This window comes from Micrasema longulum, unplaced genomic scaffold (assembly GCF_059751315.1).
Source record: "Micrasema longulum isolate JH-2025_06_02 unplaced genomic scaffold, ASM5975131v1 h1tg000780l, whole genome shotgun sequence".
Lineage (NCBI taxonomy): Eukaryota > Metazoa > Arthropoda > Insecta > Trichoptera > Brachycentridae > Micrasema > Micrasema longulum.
Genome location: NW_028277973.1, coordinates 272372 through 283156, shown reverse-complemented (window position 1 = coordinate 283156; position 10785 = coordinate 272372). Strand labels below are relative to the sequence as shown.

At 36.3% G+C, this 10785-nt stretch overlaps 1 protein-coding gene across 2 annotated transcripts; it reads right to left on the bottom strand.

Annotated features, from left to right (window-relative positions):
• Positions 1 to 935: 935 nt before the first annotated feature.
• Positions 936 to 10782, bottom strand: LOC148279026 (RNA-binding protein 1-like). Of its 2 annotated transcripts, XR_015823003.1 has the most exons (5): positions 10707 to 10782; positions 10282 to 10503; positions 8158 to 8265; positions 6161 to 6341; positions 936 to 2374 (listed from the first exon to the last, which is right to left on the bottom strand). XR_015823003.1 is itself a non-coding variant. In XM_088230565.1 (4 exons), the coding sequence occupies exons 2-4, from the start codon at positions 10488 to 10490 to the stop codon at positions 2239 to 2241; spliced, it is 453 nt and encodes a 150-aa protein (XP_088086691.1). In that variant the 5' UTR covers positions 10491 to 10503; positions 10707 to 10782; the 3' UTR covers positions 936 to 2238. The 2 variants fall into 2 exon arrangements, 1 of the variants encoding a protein (XP_088086691.1); XM_088230565.1 differs by lacking the exon at positions 6161 to 6341.
• Positions 10783 to 10785: the final 3 nt, after the last annotated feature.

Sequence of the window (10785 nt, the reverse complement as noted above, 5' to 3'; positions counted from 1 at the left end):
TAAATTATATAAAATTTTAAACTGAAATATATTTAAATTTATTTTTTAAACATTTACCATATGGCACAAATCATCCTTGTTAGGTTGTTAGGATGGGGTTGCCTTAGCCAATTAAAAAAAGTTTTGACAATGTTAAAATTGCTATTTATTTTTTTTTTTTAAATTCTTAAATTAAAGATATGGTCAGATATTTATTGTTTTACTAGTGTGCGTGCATTACCACTACAATAACTGTCGACTTACAACCACAGTCAGTTCCGCTAAACTGGTTGTAAGTCGGCTTATGGAATCCTATAATTCATTATTTTTTAGATTGTCACATTTTCTGTGTTCTTGTTATAATCACTTAAAGGTCTCACAGTTTAAATTTTACAGGAGCAAATAGAAGAATAAAAACCTTACTTGCGGGACACTGGCTACATATATTTAATGAAATATTTTTTTAAATACAAACACAAAACAACACCTTATTTAAAAAAAACAACTCCTTTGAACACACAAAATCAAATTTAATAAAGCAAAAGTCGCATTATTTCTTTTTTTGCCAGTACCCCATATTTTTTTCTTTAATTTATAAGATAAAATCCACATTTCGATAGCTTTTGAACACATTTACGAAAAAATATCTCAAGTCATAAAATGCAATGAGTCTGTTTTTGCCGTGTACCCTTCGCTTGTATATTACCACTTTTGTTGAGCGGGTTTTGCCATGTTTTTGCTTTCAACACCCTTTCTACGGGCTGAGAAATTGACATTTTCATTTTGTGGACATTTCAAAAGGGCTTAAAAATTGCTCGCTTAGCGCAGAGTCAACTGAGGTGGATTGTGAGCGTGAAGTCGAGCAGCCGTAAGCTGACGACCACCTAATTAGCTGAGATATTTAATCAAGCTTAAGCTACTAAAACATTAAAAGGATTATTGAAATAAAATAACAGTTTTCAGATACAATTTATTAATGTCACGAATATGATAATCCACATGTCTTGAGTGCCATACAAATATACATACAAAAATGTTTTTATTAATTAATATTTCACTTATAACTACATTTCTTAAAAAAAGATTTTTAATTATTTCTTTTGCATATACGGTGCATATTGCCTAGCTAGGTAAACATCTTAAAGGATTACTAGTAATTAATTCATACAAATTTGTATCAAACGACAATATAAAACGTCACGATACAATAAATTTATACATAAGGTAGACGTCGGAAATGCACCCTTATTTTATAAACTGAATCATTGCAAATGTTGAGTGCTTCACACGGTGGAATATTTATTTAACATAAATAGAAAAGTCCATCTCTATTTGAATCCACTCCTTCGGTGGCTAAATGAATCGAGTTGTTTACGAGTAAATATTTAACGGAAGTAAACATTGCACGTAATACTCAAACTTTTGTACCTACTTCATATTTTTACACAACCGCAAATTAAAATTTCATCTTTAAAACGTAAAAATAAAAACTCAAACATTAAACCCAATGAACACCTTGGACTTAAACTACGCCAGCAAGAAATGACTAGTAAAAATTCGCTAATTTAATTAGTGCTCGCTTTCTGTGTCCGAGCGAATTAAGAATTAGATCCGCGGAGTGCTTTCGGATCGACGGCTACTCTCGGATAAAAATTCCGAATGGGGAAATCCGGCGTTTATAAGTCCGTCTCGTTGCGTTGTGGTTGGCGCGTTTGCTAACAGTGCTCGTCGAGGTCCTAGGTTCGATTCCTGGAAGGGTGGACGTAAAATATTGATTTAAAAAATGATTCTACACTGCAATGTTTTGTTCCTGGATGGCACACCACTTGGTGTGGAAAGGGATATGATGACTCACTTGAAGGTCGAAACTGACTAGGGTGGACACGAAATATCACTTTTTTTCTAAACATTTTGTGACTTATTGCATTAAAATGCCAATATGAAAAATGGCACAAATTCAAAGCTTGTTATTACTGTTTTAAATATTTAAAAAAACTCACTGCAAAAAATGTGATACTCGGAAGTGTATTCTAGAATAGAAATACGAAGCTTTACCGAGTTTTATTAAAAGATATTGACAAATAAATTATATTAGCGCAAGACGTCGGCTGATGTATTTGCTAACGAAATCTTCACTCGGTCATTTCTTACATTTGAGCGATATTTACGAATTAAAAAGCACTCAAGGACTGGGTCAATATTTAAAATGTGAGGGTGTGTTATAATGCAAACTCGGGGATGGGAATGTGCGGGCGTTCCTTAACGCCGTTCCCTGGAGATGGACCGGCTCTGTCTGTCCTTGGACATGCTGCGGGAGAGCGGCGACCTCGACCTCTTGGGCGACCTCGACCTCCGCGGAGACTTTGACCTTCGCGGCGACCTCGGGGAGCGGGATCTGATGTGGTTGATAAAAATACATTATTGGAAAGATTGCGCTGCGGCGGAGAGTGTCGATTATAAAGGAAGGAAGATAATAAATCAACAAAAAACAAATGTCAATACGTATAGTCTTTTTTGGGTGATCGCATGTGGTTTGGATTCGTTTTGGCTACTGTTATGGGAGCCATCTTCGGGGTAAACTATGTCTCCCGAAGAAGGTTCTTGCAGCGGTAGCCAAAACGAATCCAACGTACACATGATCACCCAAAAAAGACGATGCATATTGATAACATTAACCTTGAAAAATCTAAGCACCTATTTTTAAAAAAAGGGGGTGTGAATCACGCACGATTTTTTCTGGGTGTTACGTTCCGTGTGATTGCCGTATTTTCAAAAATTTCAGATTGCATTGCAGCATCCATCGTGGGAGTTGATGTACCCTTGATAACGGACGCTGTAATGGGATCCAAAATGTCGGAAAAGAGTGCGAACGACACACGGCATAACTCAGAAAACCTCATTGTTCATCTGAACGGCCGTGAAAATCTAAGAAATTTAATAAAATAAATAATGTCTTTTCTAAAATTACAAATATCCCTCCCTTCCTTTATAATGAATATGTGTAAACATTAACTTTGTATAATTTTAAAATTGTGTTATTTTCAATATTTATCCTAAATTCAACCTCTACGTACATTAGATTTAAATAAATTTCATGGTGCAAACATACGGTAACAAGTGTAGTGTCCATAGAGACCGCATGGGCGCAGCAAAGCGCCACGCCGCAAAACACTCAGCACTACAGCCAAGCACTAAGACATTTATTTCTATTGAATTTTACTTTAATGAATTCGAAACGCAAGTTTCATTTAATTTTTATTTTGACAGGTCAGAAAATACGATTTAAATGCAAATTAAAACCGTAGGTTATTTTTTTGATAATTAAAATTGTACAAAGTTATGTGCTTATGTAATCTTACGTCTACGGGAAATGATACCCACCACACCTGGTATACAAAATGTTTATTAGAAATCTTCTAGTTTTATTTGTTTATAGACATTACTGGTGCATACATAATACATATGCAGTGTTAATTCAAAGTTAAATTCTGGACTGGAGATTTACCAAATATATAAACAACCACTACCATACGTATTTCACTCAATTATTCCCTCCGGAGACGGGTCCGATTAGACCCAGTAGTATTCAAAATTATCAAGTACGTGAGAAGTCATTTTTAAGCCATTTTACGTACATTTTCAAGAAAAGGTGTATAATATAATGCTCTAACTTTTACCGCGCGTAAGCAAACATTTTTTGTATCCCATTTCCCATAGGGCTGAAGTTCCTCAATCACTGTGCAAATTAGTAAGTAAGTATGTAGGTATATTATTCTATAAAAATTAAATACGTTTTCTTTTTTTTTGCTCTGCACTATTAGCCATTGGACTGGAATAAAAATTAATATCATACAAAATAAAATATTAGATACTATCCTGAAATTATTTTTATTTTATTAATAAGGCAGCCTCCGTGGTGTAGTGGTCAAGACGCTTGACTCGCAGACGGAAGGTTCCGGGTTCGATTCGCGGTGAGAAGACAGAAATTAAAAGAACACAAAAATTTAAAAAAATAATTTCTCAAGCCTGGGTGTTCTGTGATGTAATTCACCGCTGTAATTGGGCCTCCTGGCCTGTTGTGGTGCAAAAATAAAATAAAATAAAAACCTTGTTTTTAGAAAACAATGACAAAAATTGCAAAACCCGTTACTTTATATTGCATATTAATTTTAATTAGTGAATTTGAAATTTGTTTGAACAGTAAATTTTTTCATAAAATAATTTCAATGCTTCTTTTATTTAAGATAATAAAAGACATATTAGAATGTTGATTTTATTCAGTGAAATCAAAAAAGTTTACGAATGCCGAAGTATCTCTACCGAATCCTAATCGGAAGCGCGGTGTGTGTTCTAGGAGAGGCCAGAGCCCAATAGTTGACGGACAGCCGTATTATGCGGTGGGATTTCAGTGCGCCCAGACAATTTGAATTATTATTGAACAAAATCATAGCAAATCTAACACAAAAATTTCTTTATCAAACGTGTCTTATTGAATCAGCCTATGCCTTTCCAGTTCTTCGTCATTCCTCAGTTCTGAGGATCGTGATCATTGCTACTTTCCCCAGCCTTTCTATTCGCAATGCGCCTCCACCCTTCACGGCTCTGCTCTCTCTCTCTTCAGTTCCTCGAAGGCTCATCTATGCGAATAAATTGTGAGCATACGGCTGATAGGGAGAACTTTAACGTTAAGTTTCTTTAGCACGAAGACGTTTGTTCTTCCGGCTCTTCATTGTATCCCCGACATTCGACGCCAAAGCCACACCTCGAAGGCATCTTTTCTCTCCCGCTCTCCTGCTTTAACCGTCCACGTTTCTGCACCACATCGACGGTCCCTACACGGATAGTGTTGCGGACTCCCGGATCAAAGGTCCGAGGTTTACCCTACTCTATCCCAACTGGATTTTCATATTCTAATAATGAGTCAATTACAACTAGCTGAAAATGGACAGCAAAATTGAAATATTTGGGTAAATTATAAGAACGGTAATATTTATTTTTAAAAAAAACTATTGAATTTGCATTTTGCAAAGTTTACAGGAGGGCAAGGTATTCTTTAAAGAAGCTATCAGATAGTGAAAAATTGACACGCGACTATTGTATTTCAATAGACACATGTTAGGCAATTCTACAGTAGCTGGTAGCTTGTTAAAAAAATTATCAAGCTTTGTGTTTGCTCTCCTGTAAACCTCGCAAATGCAGATTGATAGTATGCGTAGGGACCATCGATATGAGCATATTGCAAACACTATTATGTACTTTTTTTGTGTCGCTTGAGATACCCAGATCTTGTCAAATTTTGGTCAGCCTATGTCTAAAAAGCGACATTTAAAACTGGGTCTAATCTGACCCACCACCGCCACGCGCATATTTTTTGAGACTTCAAATATTAATAAAACAAAGCGCAAATCATAATTACTTTCTTTTTCCGTATGTACGGTAAATATTTAATTATGAAAAGGATAATATTGATTGTTCGATCTATATCGATCATGTAATACACAAAGTGTAAATAAAAAAATAACATATAGACGTATCGTGGGGTAAATAATTACTATAGCTAGGTGACTTCTGCAGTTGTGAGTTACCCACTAAAGACACATTTTTGTGTCTTCCTCCACGAATGCTACAAACAGAACGGGCGAGTGGTGATTCATTTAAATCAAGATTTAATGCATGACATAACATTTACGGAAGAGGATACAAATATGCATTTTTAGTTGGTAACTCACAAATGTTGATTTTGAAGTCACCTGGTCGTAGTAATCACCCACAGTATAGAAGAACTCTTCTTTACTGCAAGTTTAAAACAATAAATAGGAAAACATTTAAACGAGTAATGTCTACCAGACATGTCTCTTTCTCGAAGTATTGTCTCAAACTGTAATTTTGAATATTATTTTTTATGTAATGAATTTATATTTTTTACGATAAATGTTAACAGTGCTTACAATATCCGTGCGGATACTGACAAATGGAAAATAATTGGATTATTAATGTATGTACGTACGCAGAATGAATATTTGGTAAATCACAAGTCCAAAAGACAAATTGAGGGTTGATTTATGCATCTTTAAATAACAGAATCAGTGACATCTAGTATAAGAAATAAAATATTAAAATAAAAAAAAAAACACAAAGAAGAAAATATAGTTATGAAAAGACAAAAAACATGGGATCATACCGAGAATTGAATCGGAGTATGAGAATATGAAGTAGTGGTTGGTAATGTGTTGTTAGACAACAGGGACCCGCAGTGGGCGAGGAGGTTCAGCTAAGCACGAAGTGTGCGCCCAGAGATTGTGTTTCACGGTGGAAAGAAGCGGTTGGGAGTGATTGGAGGGTAATCTGGCATTGAATAATATCTGAAAAATACAAAATGCTGAGTACAGTGTCGGTGCCGGGACTCCTCGTCGCCAGAGCTTCTAGTTGCCAGAGCCCCTAGTCGCCATAGCTCCCTGTTATCGGAGCTCCTAGCCACAATAGCCCTCAGTTGCCCGGTCGCTATAGCTCGCTGCTGACGGAGCTCCTAACCGCTATAGCCCTCAGTTGTCCAGTCGATATAGCTCCTAGCCGCTACGGTCCTCGGTTGCCCGGTCGGCGTAGCTCCCTGTCGCCGGAGCTCCTAGCCGCTATAGCCCTCGGTCGCCCGAGCTCCCCGATGCCAGAGACCCCCGAGCCCTCTCCTCACCACTCCTCCCATTGTCCCTGTCCTGGTGTCCACCTACCCTTCTTACATCGCTATCTTGTTGGGAATCGAACCCGGGACGTCAGCTATGACGTAGAAAAATGTTAAACCCACTCAAAACCAAAAGTCTCCACTAACACATAAATCTAGTTGATTGGAATGATCTATAACGTAAAATTTTGCACCACAACAGGCCAGGAGACCCAATTACAGTGGTGAATTACAATTCAAAACATCCAGACTTGAGAAACCCACTTATTTTTTTGTGTTCTCACTGGGAATCAAACCCAGAACCTTCCATGTGCGAGCCAAGCGTCTTAGCCATTAACACCACGGAGGCCGCCTGCATGAATACACATCAATTAATTTGTTAATTAATGTTTTAAATTTAGTTGAATAATAGGAAAAATCACTTTTTTTAAAAACATTTTTAAAGTAATTAAGTCCTATGAAATACTGTCTAGTAAAAAAGTTTTTTTTGCTAATTATTAGTAGCATAAAAATATTTTTTAAATTTGTAATTTTGAATTCCCGCAAAAACGGTCATTCCATTGGCCACGCCCCTAATATGTCACGATTCGTGTTTATTAGTTCCTGGCCATTGAAATTTAATAAAAACATTATCACAAATCTTGACACCACAACAACCAAGGCCAAACATGTTGCGTTTTTCTACAAACATGTTTTTATTGAATTTCTTTTTCACATTTATCTATGAAAACATTTCTCCACAATATCCATATTGATTTTGAAAATACAATTAATTATTCTAAATTCATTTCATATATTTTTATCGGTATTCGTAGTATGTGATATTTCCCAATTACTTTATAAAAAATACATTATAAATTTTATGTTATGAGATTATGCCAATGTGATTTCGTGTTTTACAATTTTATCCTACATATTAGGAGTAATAATATTCAGAGTACCGTATGCGTGAAGAAAAAACAAGAAAAAAACAGACAAAATTCCTGCTAATCATAAATATGGTAAGTATCACAAATGACCTTTATTGATTGAAATATATTGTTTCTAATTACACAACAACCGTAGAAAATCATTATTATTTGACGATTTATCTATCCAAAATACTTACAATAGTTGGAAACATGTATATAACAATTTGACTAAAATACTTTGGCCCTTTTTCGCTAAACAATGTTCTAAAATCGCACCCTTTAAAGAAATAGAAACACTTGAATAGTACAAGGCTTACACATGTGAGAACTAAATAGATTACAATGGAAAATCAATTGAGAATGAAATCAGAAAATATAATAATCACAGCAGAATAAGTAATACACAAAAATAGTTGCCTAAGATAATACAAAACACACTGATAAATAATAAATAACCTCAAAAATTTAGCAGCATAAATAATGTGTTGGGGAATGGGAATTTTCAATACGCAAGATTTGAAAAATGAGTGTGCACTAGTGTTGTCAGAATTGAAATAAATGTATTAAAAAAATTAATTAATTGGTTCCTACCTCGAGTAGCGGCGACCCCTTCCTCCGCCACCTCCACCGCCGCCTCTGGGGCCTCTCCTGTTACCGCCCGATGACATCTCTACGCGAATTCTATTGCCACAAATACGCCTAAAAAAAATTCGATTTTTAAATGTTCCATTTGCTTAAGTCTCCCTTCCCGGTGATGCGTAGCCAGTGCACATCGCATCTAATAACTTTTATATCTCTGTAAATAAAGGGGTCTCAAAACCAACTTGAATTTTAATTTTTTAGTAAAACTTTGTTGAATTTTAAGGGCGTTTTCTTTTCAATGTAAAATATGGACACGGAGGCAGCATGTGGAACACAACATCCGACAAATGACCGCCTTGGTTTTGTTGGCAAACATTCACCCTTTTCAAGAAATTTTCCATTACATTTTGACATAAATTGTCGAATTTCCGTTTTGAGCTCCCTGCAAAAAAACTGCTTTCGCAGTTTGGCGGGAATTAAAAAAATTGTTTAGAAGCATGCTTATGTGAAAAAATTTCAATAAAAAAAAAAAATTGTCTGGATTCTTTTCAATGTAAAATATGGACACGGAGGTTACGTGTGGAACACAACAACCGACAAATGTTCACCTTGGCTTTGTCACTAAATTTTCACTCACATTTTAACATAAATTGACAAATTTCCATTTTCGATTATTTGTATACACTATTCCCTTCAGAAACCCCCAAAGAAAAAGTTTAGAAGAGTCAGAACACACGATCTCGGTGGCCAGTTAACTTCATCCCGTCGTGAGATAACTCGTCCTGAACTGCATCGTTTCTGCCGCAGTATGGCAGATGCACCATCTTGTTGAAACCAAATGTCGCCAACATCAATTTCATCCGACGCAGGCCACAAAAAGTTAGTTAACGTGTCGCCATAATGAAGACCATTGACGGTAACTGCATTGCCGGTTGCATTCTCAAGAAAATAAGGGGCAATGATTCCGCCAGTCCAAAATCCACACCACACGGTCTTACACGGTGGATCACTCGTGGGTTTTCGGTACCCATCAAATTCGAAGTGTGCCTCGTCGCTAAAGATGTTTTTTTTTTTTTTAAATCACTGCCGGCTAGTTGATGCTTCAGTGTCCAACTGACGAATGTTCGGCGCTGCCCGCGGTCTGTTGGCTCAAGGTGTCGTGTTAATGAATCTTGTAAGCGTGCATGTGCAGGTCTCTAATCAAAATTTGTTGCAAAAAGCTTTTTGAGACGTTTAATTGTCGACAACGAAGACAAATGGAAGTGGATAGGAGATCGTGTACACTTTCTCTAATTGCCACTAAGTTTTCAAGCAATCGACCCATACGAGGACGGCCACCTGCTTTTACATCCTGAACGGAGCCAACAGTTTCAAATTTACTAATTAAATTCTCCACAGCGGCTCGAGATGGTGCACAATGATGACTTAAAAATGTGTGACATTTTTTAACTGTCTTTGTAAAGTTCTCGCCATTTTGGTAGCGAATTTTCACAATTTCTATGCGTCGCTCGACTGAAAAACGCCGCATGATTTAACCTCGAACTTTGCTATATAACTATGCGGATATCGATTGAAATAATTTATTTTTAAGTCAAAAATAATTATAGGGCACTGAAAAAGCATTTTATCAGAAATTGGAGCTAAATCACGTGTCCATAAAAAGCTTAACGATAAAAAGAGTACCGATTATACGATTTTTTCTAACACTCTCGACGGTACATATCTAAATATATTTTAGCGAGAGAGACAATTTCACATGTGACGAAGGCCAGCCTGTACCACTTTGAAGAACTATCGATTTGTAACAAACCGTAGCGTTAAAGCAAAACGAGTATTTTTCTTTAAATAAATATAATAGCATTTCCGATTAAATTCTAGACAAACTGCTCGCCAGTCAGTCAGAGGATTTTCACTAGTCTAGCTCTCATTGTGACCTTTTGTGTTAGTTTGACTTTTTGAACTGAAATACATTTTTCGTTTGTTACGTTTTAAATTTTAACAATACTGAGAAATAATTTGTTCAATTTTAATGTGTCGAAGAATGCAGTGCCAGGAGAAATCCTCATATTTATTCAGAAAATGTTCGACGCGAAAATTGCCCACTTAGAATATTTAAAACATAATTTTACTTACGTTCCGTCCAGTCCTTTGACCGCGTCTTCGGCGTCTCTCGGATCGTCATACTCCACGAATGCAAAGCCAGGAGGATTTCTCGCGATCCAAACATTTCTCAAGGGGCCATATTTGCTAAATGAAGATTCAATGTCCTGTTTGATGACTGACGAACCTAAATTTCCGACGTAAACCTTGCACTGGACGTCCCACTCTCGGAATCTGGACATTTTATTGACGGTTCTGAAAAACAACGCTAAATTAGAGAGCGAAATAAACGCGGTTGACAAACATCAAAGACCACCGTCCGCCATGTTATCCGTTATTCTGAGCAAATATAATTAGATTGTTGCAAGTAAAACAAATAAGAGCACGCGGATTTAGCGCTCCTGTGGTCTCACGAGTACGAATATCTCATCTGGTTATATTATACTTAATATACTTACTCGGTTTTCGGTGTTTCAGATTATAAATGCCGACAGACACGAGCCAAGCGAAGCAATTTTATTTTTATCTTTCTTCTCC

Excerpts from the sequence above, each read along its gene's own strand:
- LOC148279026 (XM_088230565.1), bottom strand. The coding sequence starts at position 10,490 with ATGTCCAGATTCCGAGAGTGGGACGTCCAGTGCAAGGTTTACGTCGGA. Across the intron at positions 8,266-10,281 it reads GTCAAAGGACTGGACGGAAC|GCGTATTTGTGGCAATAGAA; the intron begins GTAAGTAAAATT and ends AATTTTTTTTAG. Across the intron at positions 2,375-8,157 it reads AGGGGTCGCCGCTACTCGAG|ATCCCGCTCCCCGAGGTCGC; the intron begins GTAGGAACCAAT and ends CAACCACATCAG.